The 17,028-nt window shown below is 39.1% G+C and overlaps 1 protein-coding gene and 1 long non-coding RNA gene across 4 annotated transcripts in view; one reads left to right on the top strand and one right to left on the bottom strand.

Annotated features, from left to right (window-relative positions):
- Positions 1–340: 340 nt before the first annotated feature.
- LOC147400352 (uncharacterized) lies at positions 341–685 on the top strand. Its single transcript, XM_086444570.1, has one exon. It carries the CDS (start codon positions 341–343, stop codon positions 683–685), a length of 345 nt encoding a protein of 114 aa, XP_086300696.1.
- A 13,419-nt stretch (positions 686–14,104) lies between these two features.
- Positions 14,105–17,028, bottom strand: part of LOC147400353 (uncharacterized) — a 56,075-nt gene continuing 53,151 nt past the window's right edge. The window contains exons 4-6 of one of the 3 annotated variants that reach the window (XR_015179313.1): positions 15,939–16,026; positions 15,746–15,826; positions 14,105–14,567 (exon numbers count right to left, since the gene is read on the bottom strand). This is a non-coding gene — a long non-coding RNA (uncharacterized LOC147400353). The remainder of the gene's footprint in view (positions 14,568–15,745; positions 15,827–15,938; positions 16,027–17,028) is intronic. The other 2 variants (XR_015179312.1, XR_015179314.1) reach the window with 2 other exon arrangements.

Genomic DNA, 17,028 nt, shown 5'->3' on the forward strand with positions numbered 1-17,028 from the left:
TGATGAAGAACTTGATTCGAAAATGTATTTCAACGGAGCAACTAATCAGAAAGAGAATGGAATAGAGGCAGTTTTGATCAAGCCAGATGGGTCCCATGTACCAATTACCATTAGATTGAAGTTTCACTGTTCTAACAACGATGCTGAATATGAAGCGTGCATAACAGGGCTGAAAGCAGCATTGGATCTTGAGATGGATGAAATCGACGTTTTCAGATAATCAATCTTAGTAGTCTATCAGACGACTGGGGAATAGAAGACCCGAGAATAGAGATTGATCCCTTACTATGAGTATCTCAAAGGGTTAAGTTCAAGCTTTAATAGGATTTCATTCACATACATGCCGAAAGCTGATAATCAATTTATTGATGCACTAGCAACACTTGCTTCCATGATTAGTATTTTAGAAAATCTAGTTATCGACCCCATTGAGATAGGAATTCAAGATGAGCCAACTTACTGTCTACCTGTCAAAGTAGAAGAACCTGAAAAAAAGTCATGGTACTCGGATATCAAGGCATACCTCAAAGATCGAATCCTCCCATCTGATGCAACCCCAAATGATCGTAGGACCATTCAGAAATTAGAAGGCCAATTCTTCTTGAGCAATAGTATTCTATACAAAAAATCACATCATGAAGTCCTAATCCAGTGTAGCAGAAACAGAAGTAAAACGACTAATTGAAACTGTACATGGGGGAGTCTGTGGACCCCACATGAATGGTCTCATGCTAACCAAGAAGATCATAAAGATGGGATACTATTGGTCAACGATGGAGAATGACTGCTATCAGCACATCTGCAAATGCCACCTATGTCAGATTTATGCCAACAAGATCAATATTCCACCTTCAGAACTGTATAACATGACCACCCCTCGGCCCTTCTCACTTTGGGGCATGGACGTTATCAGGTAAATCTCGTCAAAAGCTGTAAATAGGCATCGCTTCATCCTCGTTGCTATCGACTACTTTATTAAATGGGTAGATGTAGCTTCATATGCCAATGTCCCGAAAAACAACGTCCTAAAGTTTGTCAAGAACAACATTATTTACAGATATGGGCTTCCCAGCGGATTAGTAACAAATAATGTCAAGAACTTTAGGAAAAAGGATATGATCAAGATGTGCGAAGACTTCCAGATCACTCATTACAATTCTATACCTTATAGACCTAAAATGAACGGAGTTGTTGAGGTAGCCAACAAGAACATTAAGAGAATTATCAAGAAAATGGTTGTTACATACAAGGATTGGCACGACATGTTGTCTTTTGCACTTCATGCCTTTCGAACCTCATTCAGGACTTCAACTGGGACAACTCCATATTCATTGGTGTACGGAATGGAAGCAGTCTTACCCGTCGAGGTTGAGATTCCCTCCCTCCGGATCTTAAAAGAAGCAGAGTTAAATGAAACTGAATGGATTCAAGATCGATTTGATTAACTGAATCTGATTGAAGAGAAGTGCCTTGCAGCCATTTGCCATGGACAGATCAATCAATGATGAATAGCTCGTACCTACAATAAGAAAGTCAAGTCTAGAGATTTTTCACCAGGTGACCTTGTTTTGAAGAAAATTTTGCCAATCCAAGAAGATGCCAGGGAAAAGTTTTGATCAAACTATGAGGGACCATTTATTATGAAAAAGGTAATCACAGGAGGAACTCTGAACCTTATAGTAATAGATGGACAAGTCTTTCCTCAACCGTTCAATGTTGACACTGTCAAAATATATTACGCCTGAGACTTGACTCTGAGATGAGGAAAGGCCATCTTTGATATCCTAAACTAACTATCACACCCTAGTAAGCCCTTTTGAGCCATCACGTTCATTTCTTAAGCTAAGACTGGGACAAGTCAACAATCACAAAACAAAGAAGAAAACAAAAAGAAACAAAAAGAAAAAAAAATCAGAAAATCAAGAACAAATCATCAAAGTACTCCTGGCCCGCATGAGGATAAACTGTGAACGGCTAAAAATACAAAAAAATCAAAACAGTCAAAAGCTTAGATACTTGATTTGAGCTCGACCCAAATCTCCAACATAAACAAGTTTTAGAGACATTGGGAGGAGACATAGATCACCTTTTCAAAATAAAAATAGATGAACCCCATGTCTTACCCACTTCAGATAAACTAGGACCTTAATTTTAACCCTTTTGTATCTTTTCACTACCATTAGCCGAAGCCAACATTTCGTCCCAACAAAAGTTCTTTCTAATTAGGGAATGTTCTAAGGCAACACAATTATAATGGCAGCACCAATGATCTTGTGACTTGATCCGAATCTCAAAGTCTTGTTAGTTGTTGGAAGACTCGAGAGGGGAATCCAGGTCGGATATTCGAAAAAAAAGAGTACTCGAAGTGTAGAGTAACCTATCTCGTAACTCAACTTGAGTTGTCGAACCACGAATATTTATCAACAAACTCAAGAGGGGAATCTAGATCTATTACCCAAGAAAGAGTGTCACTACAAGAGTAGAGTCGCTGATCTCGCAGTTCAACTTGAGTCACCAAGCCACAAAAACACAAAGACTTCGAGCAAGAACTGTAATGTAAAAATCCAAAAAATACAAGCATAGTCTGGAAAGGCATAATGAAAATCTGAAAGGCGCTATGAGTAAAAGAATCAGATTATGACAATATCAAAGCCACCGACATGATGAAAATCCCAAAAAGGACATCGATACGCAAAATTATGGAAATCAGATTTGATGAAAATTGTAATTGGCACAAGGGGCACTAAGGGTAAACAAAAGTTAAAAAAATACCTGGCTCGCAAGAGTATAAACTATGAATGGCAAAATCTTCCTAAAAGTCCTAAGACCCAAGCAGATAACAGTCTTCCAATACCAGGGCACTAGGGATGACTCTAAAGGAATCAAAAGAACAATTGACATTTATATCCTCCATGATTGGCAAAAATACCAAAACCATCACAACCAATGATTTTATAAACTCTGAATTTATCATACTCATCTAATAAAGACATTTCATAAGATTTTAAAATGAAAATTACTATTTTGACCAATGACCACAAATCTAGGACTCATTCAAACAAAACTTCGTGTTTTCAAGAACAATAGATATACCTGAGGCCAAGTAAGTACAAAACCTATTTTCTTTGTATTAATCTTTCAATATTTTGCATACATCCAAATAATGACAAGAAAATACAAAAGGTGGGAATACAATGCAACCAGTTAAACATCATGGTAAGAAATGAAAAAAGAGTCAAGGCGTTCCTCTAAAGTACGGATCCGGACAGCCTAGCTCATCATCACTCTTTCAACATCTGAAGCATCACAACTCACCAAATATGCTATAAAATCATCAAAATGAGGACACTGGGCAAGCTTGTCCCTCAACTTAGCAACTTCAGATGGAAGCCTAGCAACTTCACCACCATTACTGGATCTTGACAGGACAAATTCGGATGTCAGTCGAGCGATCTCTTTTTGTATTTTCTTCTCAGATTTGAACCAGATAGTTAAATGTGACGATGATCAATCTGAGACTCCTCCAGTCGATCTCGATAATCAAAGAAAGATGAAGCACTAGGACGTATTTGGGGAACTATTGACACCGATGGCCTCCTAGAGATGAGTTCTCGAATCCACTGTAAGTAGGCCGGAAACAGGTATGTTGCAAAAATGGGTCGACTTAGAACCTCAACTCGACTCCATTCTTTTACGAGTCGACTCAGAAGTATAGTCGACAAAGGACCAACCAACTCACTAAAGTCCTCACGAATAAGCACACCCTGATCATAGCCAAACTGCCTAAGAATTCGAAGTGGTATATAGTGGGTTGCTCCTCTAAGACCAATCAAAACAAAGAAACGAGCCCCGTCAAATGCACCAACCCATCGCACTCCTTGTCACCACGGTTGCAAATAAAAGCAAACCACTCTTCTTAACCACCCGATGTCAAGGGAGTAACTCGTCTTGACATCATGAGCATGAGATTGACATTAACACAAAACGAACGGTTAATGGCTTTAATAGAAGCCACGTGATCCATAAACCAAAGCTACAAAGACAGGAGCATTCTAAACTTTTGGAAACTAGTAAACTTAAATTTAAATCTATACTAAGTTTGAAATGTACCTACATGAATGGAGCACATCCACAGAAAGTTCGATCACGACCGGACGAGCAAGCCCTGAGGGATTGGAACATCTCACTCAAAAGCATAGGGGCCAACCGACGACCCTCCCGGACTTGCTAAATCACATAATGAGGAAAAGGTCCATAATGTCTCTACCACCCAGAAACAAGAGTGGACTCACCACCATTAAAGTAAGGGCATTAAAATAAACCAACGGCTTCGTAAGATCCGTAAGACGCTCGACTAAAAAAGACCTTGACATCGTCTTCAAAATCGACCCGCCATCCGGGATCTTCAAAAACTTGCGGTTTATCCCCAAGAAGTCGGAAGCCTTGCCTCGATAACCATCACACAAAGGTGGAACAACGACCACATGCGACATTTCAAAGCCCAACAATACTTCAATCTCCTCAATAGTAGGAGTCATTTCATACTTCCCAAATCGAAAGAGGTAGAGTTCGGGAACCTAACACGCCAACATTGCCTCGATCAAACTCCATTGCAATGAAATCTTTGGCAAGGAAAGTGTGAATCCCAATTTATTCAAATCTCATTGAGCTTTTTCAATACTATCCATGCTATCTATCCAACTACTCAAGAAAGGGTCAACAATGCCATACCTTTTCAAGGTGGGAAAAGTGGGGAGCACCTCTATGGATCTTGGGAAGAAGTCTTGAAGAAGAAAGAGAGCAAAAATCTACCCAAAATATACAAAAGGGAAGTAAAATCGTGAAAAGTGAAAAAATGTTAGGTCAAAACCCCCAGTGTTGAACAGACTTTAAGGAGAAAGAATTAGTACTGGTCTGTGGTCCTGACATGGATAAAACCCAAGATCATGAATCCGTGTTTGAAGTACGGATGGAAACCAAAGTAGACCCATCCGTGTCTAAGCATGGACGAAGTCAAAGTTGGTCTATTCGTGTCAAAAGCACGGATGAAATCCTAGATGACCCATCTGTATTGGGAGTACGGATAAAAGTTTAACGAAGCTTATCCGTGTCAAAAACACGGACCAGAATATTTTTACCCTTGGGGCCTTGAATTATTGGAGTTCTTGAAAACTCTGGACCGGATAACAGTCATCTCATGTCTCGAAACCTTAATATCACGTGAAAAATAATCGAGACTCTCACATGCTCGATAAACGCCATCAAAACTCTCAAAAGTTTTCAAAGTGTATACCGAGCATGTGGGAGCTCACCATGATCATATCAGATCGGTTTAGGCCTTCAAAAACCAGATGCCTATCCGTACCACTCACCAACTGGCCCATGGGTCCCCAAATGGCTCACACCACTCGAGAACACCCTCAAGGGTACTTGGGACCGTAATCGCCTTTACCCACTCCTGTAAGATCACAAACAATCATGAGGCCTTGGAGGCCTCGATGATCGATATCACTCCCCAGAGACCCGTTAGGGTCCAAGTCAATTACACGCACAATTATAATGATACAGTAAATACATGAAAAGATAAACATAAGTGCATATATATACAAAATTTCAATATGGTTAAACAATATGTCTGAGTCTAAAACAAGAATATCTACATGTTTGCAAGGAACAAAATCAAATTGAAGGGGAGGGAGTATCGTCCCGAGCACTCGGAGTCTCCGGAACCGCTCCAGAAGAAGACCCAGCTACAGCACCAGAACCCAACACCCCGGAAGAAGGTAAACCATGCATCCGCAGTCATCCCTCAGAATCCGTGAAGAATAGCTCTACATCCAGGGTGGCATCTTGCTCTGTGGTCCCCTCGAGATAAACACCCAGAATAGAGGGACCAATGGAGGGGGAGGCCTGAAAAGAAAGAAATAAAGCAGATTAAAATACAGGCAGATATATACAGAATATGTATGGAAATGAACAACTGAAATACAAATGCTTACCCTAGGAGGTGTAGGAGGACGCGCAGAGGTACTCACTCCATCTCGGCATTGATAATAATCCTGAAAAGACCATAAGAAAAACAATCAAAATAAGATATAAATGAACTACGACCTACAAACAGAAAAGAAAATAAACAAAAAGTGACATACCATCTCAGCCTGCTCCTTAAAACCAAGCCACTTACTCATCCACCTCGGTCCTAGTGGCCCTCCACCTGTTCTCCATGTCCATAGCCCTCACTGTCTGGGCCTCGATAACATCGTAGCCTTCTCGGAGACAACGAAGATCATCGGTCTGAAAGTAAAATCATCGACCAAGTGAAAATGATAAGAAGTAGAGAGTTCTAGAGAAAAATGAGAGAAGGATGGAATGCATACCGTAACAGCATACTCCTAAAGCAAAACCCCTCCAATCTTAGTAATCCCGGTTCTGGCATGACCGCAGGCATGATTCATCCAATGGACGCCTCTTGGAACCAAACCTGATAGTCCCCAACCCTCACCAGTCTAGCAGTATCAACGCCCCTCAATTTGGCGAGATACTCATCTACCGTCATAGCCCCCAAGATAGGCTTAGGTGGAGCGACATGAATGCAAAGACTCCTGTCGTTCTAGAAAAATAGGCACTCCCTAGATAAAATGTATACCTCTGCTCTCCAATGAAATAGGGGTAGCGCTGTCACCTGATGTTATGCCTGTAGGCGTTTCTCACTTCCTTCCTCTAGTTGATAGGGCGGGGGAGACTTCGAAGAGTGATAGAAAAGATATATAAAAGAGAAAATCGGATAGTAAGCACAAATAATTTCAAGTCTAGAAGAACAGAACAAGGGTTAGAATACTCACGTCTCAGAGACGACATCGATCAATGTGGGTCAGGGCACTCCTAGGGTTGCTTCTTATAGCCCTGACACTCTAGTGGGCTAGAAGGTGCCCAATGGATAACCCTCATCGGGATGACGATGGGTATGCAAGTAAAAAGGAAAATATACATGGACAAAAATCTAGAAGAAATAGTACAAAATGTGAAACAATGAACAAGATATGATGAAGAATAACTGAAAAATAAAGTTAGGATCTATTTTACCTCAATGAAATGCTAGAAAAATCGAGTGGAGATCCCAGCTTCACGGGGTGTAGTGATCCTTTCTACTACACGGTCCAGCTTGGCAAGAATGTTCCTATAAATCAAACTCCCCCAATCAAAATTGCTAATGTGGTCGATATCGCGCATGATTGAGAGAAATGTGGTGGAAACCAAAGATTCATCCTCTAAGAAGAAACAATTTCCAATGAGAAAGAGAAAGAAAATACAGAAAATCATGTCGAAATCCATGTCTCCAAACTAGGCCACTCTCTCTCTATAAGTATGGGGAGTCCCATCCTCTTCCTCAAACAACAGTAAGCCCATCAAGACTTTTGTGTTGATACGCCACATCTTCCCCACCATAGAGGTAGGGACCCTAGCGATACCCAATAACGCGCCTACCTCTTGAACAATCAGCATAGTTAGGGGTAGGGACTCTCTATCCATTACGATGCCGGTAATGCTATGAAATCTGAAAGCCTGATGCCTATTTCTACCTCTGGCATGTGGAAAGAGTGAGTTGCTGGAAACTACCTCTCTATTATGGCTAGAAATAAAAGTTGATCTGCTCTAAGCGCGGGTATCTACAAGAAGGCGCTAAAGCCCACTGTCGAAAACTGTGTAAGGATATCATCAGAGAATAACGCAGTAGTCGAAAAAAATGCGCTCCACCTACACCAGCTAACAGAAGGATAAGGGGTAGGGACATCCAATTGAACGAGCATCGAGACATGCCTCCCTAGCCCAAGAAAAAAAGAGGTATCTGGAACCCTCTCACTCTTCTCCTTAGGGATCTCTACCTTAGGAACCTCTCTACTCACTCTGCCCGTGCCTACGGCCCTATTTGCCTGACCTCGGCCACCACGTCTACCTCTCCCACCTCTACTACCGGGAAGGTCCTCAGTCGGATCACCCTGAGAAGTACTGGCCTCATCTGCTCGACTACCTAAAGAACAACCAGCTGCCGAAGATGAATCATGCTTCCACAAAGGCCATATCAGCCGGCCATACTCTGTTGCTACACCAGACCCCAAAGCAAAATGGGTCCGAGTCCTAGGTCTAGCCTCCTCCTCCTCGTCAGATGACTGAGGCGCCACTCTGGTCCTCCGCTCTCTACCCATCTGCAAGATAATAAGTTGTTAAGTCGATAGAGAAAAATGTCCTATTTGTTTATCTCGAGGTAACCCAGTCAAAACCTAACAAACCCAGTCAAACCTAGTGAAAATCCAATCAAAACCTAGTCAAACCTAGCCAAACCCAGTCAAATCCAATCAAAACCTAGTCAAACCCAGCCAAACCCAGTCAAAACCCAATAAAAACCTAATCAAACCCAGCCAAACCCAGTCAAACCTAGTCAAAACCTAATCAAAACCTAGACAAACCTAGCCAAACCCAATCAAATCTAGTCAAAACCCAGTTCAAACCTACTCCAACCCACCTAAAAAGCTCGTGAATTTCAGTTCCAATCCCAAGCTTCACTTATACGAGCTTATCCCATGTAACACTCATCGTCTTCCACCTATACCTATCAAATCACAAAACCAGGCCACCTCACTCATTCGATCTCGCTAAAACTATCAATCATCCGCTAAGCTAGAATGCCCTTCCTACTTGACCAAACACTTATCCATGCCGAATTACTCAATCATCTACTTCAACCATGTTAAGGCGCTATTTGAAGAAAAGAAAATGTGTGAGTGCCCAAAGCAAGTCAAAATTACAATAAAAAATATGAAAAGAAAACGAGCAGGACAAGCAATATTTTCACAATCAAAGGCATGATAGGCAACAAACAAAGAAAGGAGAATGAGAAGTCGATTTATCAAAACATTCCTTAAAACAGTCCAAACCCAATTTTAATTCAGTCCCTAAAATTACCTCTATTTCCCACCTAAAACAATTCCCCTAACAACTCAATAACCAATCGATATCCTACTTTTAAAACCATCCTATCACTTATCCGAACAAACCCAAAACCATACCTTAAATCACCTGATCTTTCGTGCCCAAATAGTCCTAAAACCCATCCCAAAAGAAATCCCCTAAAATACCCTTAATCCATGCCCGAACCGGTCCCCAAACAGTCCATAGTTGCCACTTAAGCAATCCTTAAAACAATCCCAAACTGCCCATTATTATCCCTACTCCAACCCTTAACAGTCCTAAACTCAGCCCAAATTCCAACCCCAAACAGTCCATAAAAGTCTAAATGCAGTCCAATCTCTCGCGTCCAAACAGTCCTTAAACCAGTCCCAAAACATCATCCCTCGACCACCCTATCTCATTACCCATCCAACGGTCCTAAACAGTCCACTAAATAATCCCAAGTTAGTCCTTAAAACACTCCCATCTTGCAAAATCCAGTCCCTAAAACAAGACCACTGATTCCTACCTAAAACAGTCCCAAACAATTCCTAAAGCCACCATAATACCCTCTCCAAACAGTCCCCAATCCACAGTCTAAAATCAGCCCCTTCAAAAACCCCTAATCCCTACCCAAAATAGTCCCTAAAACTCAGCCCGAATTCTCATCGAAACAACCCACAAATCATCATCAAGTCACCTAACTCCAGCCTCGAGCCTCAAAAGCATTTTAAACCTCAAAACAATCCTTAAATAACTCCATCTTACCCCATTCACCCCAAGAAGTGCAACCCTCCACTCAATCGAAAGACCAAGTCCTTTAACCCCTTCTATGATTCGCTATCACGATACCCTAATGACACCTCTAAGGTCAACCCAAGCAGACCAATTCTTGTCAGTCCCATCTCGTCGAAACCCTAGCCCTAACAAACAGCCATACCTATCCAATTAACCACCATCAACACCTTTACCATATTCCCAAATTTCCAAACATCCTGGAAAATTCTCACCCAAATCCACAACCCATCAATTCCATAAATCGACAAATCATACAAGAAAATCAATAATAATCAATGAGAGGGGAAAGGCAGTTCACATAATTTTCAATCATAAATCAAATACGCTCGAAATGTTTAAAGAATAGTAAATACATCACACATAAAGGATGTAAATAAAACAAAGTGAAAATCCGAAAAAAATAAATAAATAATAATGATGTTTGTACCCAAGACAAATTCAAAAGGAGTGTTCTCACGTCATAAGGCAAAACGGACAAGAAAGAGAAAGAAAAGTGAAATGGAGACTCACCTCAAACACGTAAAATCGTTATCACTAGAAATTCTCAAGGCTTTAGGTCGCTTCCACAAGAGTCCAAACGCTCGCAATATGTTCCAAACCGAGCCCACCAAGTGCCAAATCAACATAATCGAAGAGAGGATAAAGGAGAAGAAGAGAAATCACCGGAGAGAGGAGGAGAAATTGAAGAAAATCGAAAATAAAAACAAAAGAATGAGAGAAGGAAGATGCGCGAGGCTTAAATCGTTTGACATTTGTACTGGTCCGTCGCACCAGTACGGATAGGGCGAAATTTATTCTATCCGCGCCCCAGGCATGGATGAAGTAGGAAAAAGTGAAATCCATGCTCAAAAAATGGATAAAGTGAAACCAAATGATATCCGTATTCAAAATACGGATCAACATTAGTTCAGAATTAACCATGCTGAAGACAAGGATCAGTCAAATTTTAAAATCAAATACAAATCACTAAATCAAAAATCAAATAAAAATCAAAAAGATCAAAAACTAAAAATTAAAAAAAAAATCATTTCGAGTTGTACTCAACTCCAATTTGCTAAAACACGACCGAAGAAATACCCGAATTTCAAAACTCATCAAATTTTCATCAAATCCAAGATCTCACACGAGCTCCGCGCCATTGAGATTAAGGAATTATTAAGGTAAAACTCTGTCAGACCCTGTGCTAGAGTAACCATTTCCTACAAAAGTCATCAATTCAACTGCTAATTTGAAGTCGTGTTTTGCAAAAAATTTCTAACCCGTACAAATAGGAGTTAAGTCTATTCTTTGTAGTTCTTTACACACAATTCCTTCAAAAAAGGCAACTGTAAACACTCCAATTTGAACGAGCCCCCACTCGAAAGGGCCAAAAAGTATTAGCCCCTAAGACCTCCTAATGGTCTAGTGGGCCCACCAAAAAGGACTTGGCCTACCTTACATTTTCCCAACCTTCACCGCTCCACTCTCAAAATCAAGAATACCTAATTTTCGATAAAATTCACTAATGGACCTAACAAGTCCAATTCGCCAACACGTGACATTTTGATCAATATAATGATTTGCAAAATCTCAAAAAAATTAATGAGGCTTGGGATGCCTACCACTTCTTTTACCCCCACCATTCCGCCTCCCAATCCAAAATAACTTTAAGCCAGTTCAAAGCCCACGAACCCGCAATTCACTTAAAATACATATTTCATCTTACCCCCTAACCCATATTCAATCCCACATCACCTAAATCTAAAACCAACCTACACTCTCAGAACCATTTCCAAAATAACCCCCAACCAATTCCTAAAACCCTAAACCACTTCTAAAACCCAAGCCCAGCACTAAAAAGCCCATAAACCCCTACCCATATCCAATTCACATACAACCCACAAACCAACACCCACATTAACCAATCACCACTTTAATCATCACATGGTGACACATGTCTTCATCCCCTCACACCTCCCTCATCCAATCACCTACTCCCATCACCTTTCTTTAAATAATTCATCTACCATCTCACCTCTTTATAAAAATCACCTCAACCAATACCTTACCCTAACCTAAGCTATCACTCTCCTCTAACTCAATCAACCACCCACATCACAACCTATATCCTCTACACCCTAACCCATCACCTTTCCCTAAAACACTCCACCAACTCACATCACAACCCATACCTCCCTCATCATTCCTTACAAAATCATTCTCACACTCCTTCTCTCTAATCAAACAACCACCATTACCAATCAACCAATCTCATCACCTCACTCTCCCATCTCCATTTGCCACATGTCATCATCTCTCAATTCTTCCAAAATCCAACCAACCAACCACTTACACAACCCATTATCCTAATCTAAAAACCCTACCTCTTCAACCAACCTAACACTCAATCAAATACCTAACTCCTTACACCACCATTTTCTATCACTCATCTCATCTCACCAAAAACTCTATCCAAATGATTTGGGTAAGATCAAAACACCACCCATTTTTTCCATTACATAATTACCCTCCTATCCACTCAAAATTAGATACCCCTCACACTCAATCCCTAACCATTCTACTCTTTTTCAACCTTTCATCCCATTATACCTCCCAAAATATCCTCCCAACACTTATAAATACCCCCATCTCCTTCCAAAAAAGGTTACCAAGTCTCACAACAAAAAAATACTACACTCATCTCAATTCTCTTATCAACTCTTACTTACTCTTTCAATTACACAAAACAAACAAACAAAAAAATGGGGACATTTCCTAAATCACTAAGGACTCAAGAAGACATAGAAAAAGAAGGAAAAAAGAAAAGAAAAGCTCCAAGGTGGGTCAAAAGAATCACATTCCCCCCATCTTCTTCGCTATCCTCTCTATCTCCCTCTTCTACTATTCCCCTCTATTTATTTTTGTTTTAGAAGGCCTCTAAGATGTACTACTCCTCACCCTTATCTCCGGTAGATTGGACTTCAGTTCGGTTGAAAGTATAAGGGTTGTAATCCTTTTCAAAAATAAAATCGATTTTAATTTTAAAAACTATTTTGAGGCAAGTTGGAATTTTGATTCTTCTCAACCCATGAGAATGGATCTGAAACCTTAGCCAACATTTTATTTTTTTAATACCAACTACGTCTAAGGCTAATGCCTTTTTAGGATCATCTCTTTCAATGAGATGATCCTTACAAGCTAAAGCCAAAAATAAATCCCTACTTAGGGAACAAATGCACGACATGTGGCACTTATTTTACGTATTTTTAATTGAAATGACTGAGTTAAGTTGAGGTTACCGCCACTTGGCTGCGAGAAAAGGGTGTCTAACTCGTTCCCTTTTCTCCAATCGAGCTGTTTACCCCGATCTCGAGGTTGATCGGTATCTTATCCATCGAGAGTCACTAAACGACAAAAATGACATTTTTCTAAAACGAAACATCGAGTTACCATTCACACCCTCTTACAACATGAATGGTGGCGACTCCAAACCTTAGTAAATGTGGCCCTTATAATCGAGAACCACGTATCTACACTTTCATATGTTTCCCTTCAAACTCATGATTTTATAATTTCCATGCAGCCCATCTCCAATCAAAAAATTCATTGGCAATCTCTTGAAGGTCGTCCTAATAGGTACAAAAAAGTATAATAGATATGCTTTACAAACTAAAAAGTTGATTTTCTTAATTGTAAACAAATTGACAATATTTCATTATTGTCTCTGACAGGTTAATAATGATTCTTGTACTCTCCCTTTTAGATTCCTCTTTTATTACTCTCTACTGACTAGCTACGTGACACATAAAGTTTTGATATAGGTCAACCAAGTGATGGCATTCTATGAAAATCAACATATTCAAAATTGCATCAATGTATTTGGGACAATCAGATAAATTGCATCATGTAATCATGTTTGTATATTGGATGATGAGGATTAAGTAATTAACTAATCATTGAAATCTTCTATTATCTTAATATGTCCAATGGCACAGATTGTATTATACAAGTGATCACTACAACAAAATTGGACATTAGGAACGGTTTATAACTGTTCCTAAGACGATTTGAAATGGTTGATGGACTGTCTCTAATCGAGGCGTTGTTGATGAAATTAAACAACTGTAAGCCGTTCTAGATCTCAGCATTTGGAACAGCTTAAAATCGTTCCAAATCTGTAAGCACTAGCACTCACAAAAACTCCTTAGACATCACTTTAAAATCCTATGTCTATAAGACTGATGTCCTATAAGACTTTAGACATCAGATACAAATTGATATCTAAAGTGATCAAAAACCGATATCTAAACTTCAAAAAAATTAATTTTAAATTTTTTAATTTTTTAATTTTTTCAACGCACCTATTGCCCTCGGTCAAAATAGACCCAAATAGAGAACATTGAGGTTTTCTATCACATTCATTTATACACAAAAAGAATTACAATGAGTCATAATTTATAAAATTATCAAGTACTTCACCATCACATAATATTACAAACAAACCGTAATTGTCCCTCATTTGGAGATCCACTGCCACCAGGGCTGCCATTCCCAGCATTCCTATGTATAAAATCATCCAGAAAGTTTAATATCATGAAACCTTGAGTAAAATCCAAACTATGAACCACACATGTATACATATTCGATGAGATATCTTCAAGCACAACAAAGAACTTGAGCTTATTTTGCGGGAGAGGACCAACAGTAAATAAGCTTTTTTCTCCATCATACGCAAAGTTCTTTTCAGCAAGCTTAGTATCATATGTTTCATAAACTCTATCAATCACTCTTCTCCTGATACCTTTCCCATCAATGGGTTGACCATCATCGTAAAATAAAGAAACCTGCTCCAATGAAGATGAAAGAACAAGTCTATCATTAGGTGAGGGAATTATCAACTTTAGCATCAAAACAATCAAGAATAGAAGACATTGAGAAAAACAGATACATACACTGTAGTGGAAAAATATAACCATCTCCATTAGTAGTATTAACTCTAAAATGATTGGTTAGCATTTTGATGGGGTGTGCTCTTAGTAAAAATTGGCGTGGCAATAAAATATCAAGCAACTTTCTTTTCTATCTTCTATGGTGTGTGCATGGAGTTGTGAAATTTAAAAGAAATCAACTCACCCCTGCTGCTTGATATTTCAGTACGATTAATAAATGGCAAAGCTCGACTTGTCGAAAGAGCACCAAAGCCTTAGCCACTGACATACTCTCCACAACTATGTATGGTGTGGTGTTAGTGAGATGATGCAAATCTACATACATTTCCATTTCATTCTTTTTCACATCCACCTCTTCAATCTTTATCCCCTTCTCAGCAAGATCAATAGACGTAAATTTCTGCCACACTTCCCAATCCTATGTTCTCCTCTTGTCTTTCAAGAACCATTTCTTTCTAAGCACGACGACAAGAAGTGCTCTTAAAATAATTCTATGAAGTTTTGTTGCCCCAATGTGTACTGTCCCTTGTTCAACAATAGGGAAGGCATTGTGTGCAGTGTTTTGAAAGACTTCCACGATAGGGGCTACTTCTTGATGCCAGATGGTGTGACTATGGATGGTTTGGTATCGGTGAGCTCACCAACCGTGATGTTTCTCATCCACTAGTTTGGATTAGCTTCCAAGAAAGGCAAGTTTTTGAGGTCAAGAATAATCTCATAAATGATTGGGTTGAAGCTATCTCCGACTGTTTTTAGCGATTAGTAAGGCAAGCATCGTTATGGGTAGTACTCGACAAAATAACAAAAGGCATTTTAAACAGTAGGAACTGAAACAGTAACTTCAAACTGTTTAAGATAGCTTCAAAACTAAGAGCAAACCAAATAAATCAAACCCAGAAAACTCGAACTTTATAAAATACCTTTATCTAAGTAATAAATCAGATTATAAGTTAGAAAACCATAAATAATTAAAAAACTCTAGACTTAAACTACAGACTATGCAACAAAGGTAAATAACCCAAAACTAAAGCCATATCCGATGTTGTCGACAGATTAAATGGAATCAAACCTACATTGTGACTTCACCGTTAGGATGACTTTTTCTCCCTTTTTCATCGTTTTTACAGCTTTTGACAGTGCGGGGCAGAAATGTCCTGGATGACACAAAACACTCTCAATCAGAATTGTTCATACAAACAATTAGAGAACTTCCATTAGGCGAGAGATTGGGTATTAAAAACAAATCATCTGTTATGGCTAGGCTACCGGTTCATCAAAGACCAGTGCAGAAACTACCAATTCTCCAATAACCCTTTGCCCTGCAGTTTGAAAATGAACTTACGAATGACATCTCCTGTACAAATCATGAAATGGTCAGTATGGTGTGCAAGCAGTTTAAAGTCTTAACATTTGAAGATAGGCAGTTGTATATCCTAAAAGAACAAATAAGAAAACTTTACTTATATGAACAAGGAGTAAATATTATTGCCACACCAAGCATGGAGTAACACAAAGCTTAGACACCTCCCAACATTTCACTCCATAAATCATCATCAGTCTTATTGGCATCTTCATAAAATTTTCCTTTTAATTTAATTGTGATGTATCGCTCACATAGCATTCCAGAAGAAAACCTCCAACTTTACCATCCAATCTGTGTTAAAGATGCAGTATATTTGGATCTAGGCTTCCATCTATAGCCATAACTATCCTTTATGCATAAAACTTGAGTTTATCGTAAAGTTATTGATTAATAAACCTAGGTATGCCTTTTTGGCTCCGTCTATAAGATCATATTCGTTAGATGGATGTATGTAAATAATGACAGGAATAGGAATGTAAGGTTGGGAATTCAAGGTTTTAGATTCCTTTGAAGTTTGGTGTCAGGTGCAAAATTAGGACTATAAAGTTGACTCATGTAATCATTTTCAGGTGTCGAAGAAAGAACCCCTTGAGTTCTTTCAAAAAGTGGATTTTAGACATACATTTAATTTTTATCTCCACTATCAAACATAAGTTTAAAATGAAGGAGACTAATCATCAAAATCTTTACATTGTGAGTACAAGTACCATGAAGAATCAGTGAGACAATATATCGGTTATCCCTTAAGCATCCAGGATCTCCTATCAATTCTTCTTATATCTCATTTATTCACTTTTCTAAATTTGGTGTCAAGTATTGTAATCTGAAATTTGATCTTAACTCTAACATAGGATTCTATTAATTTAAAATGTTGTAATATTCGACCCATTCGTCCGTTTTCTTCAACATCATTTTTTTCTTTCATTTGCCACTAGTTCTTCATGGTGCAAGCTAGGTAGAATCATACAGGATCATGATTTATAAATACTTGAA

Source organism: Akebia trifoliata, chromosome 6 (genome assembly GCF_017979445.1).
Source record: "Akebia trifoliata isolate Shusen 1 chromosome 6, ASM1797944v1, whole genome shotgun sequence".
Taxonomy (NCBI): Eukaryota; Viridiplantae; Streptophyta; class Magnoliopsida; order Ranunculales; family Lardizabalaceae; genus Akebia; species Akebia trifoliata.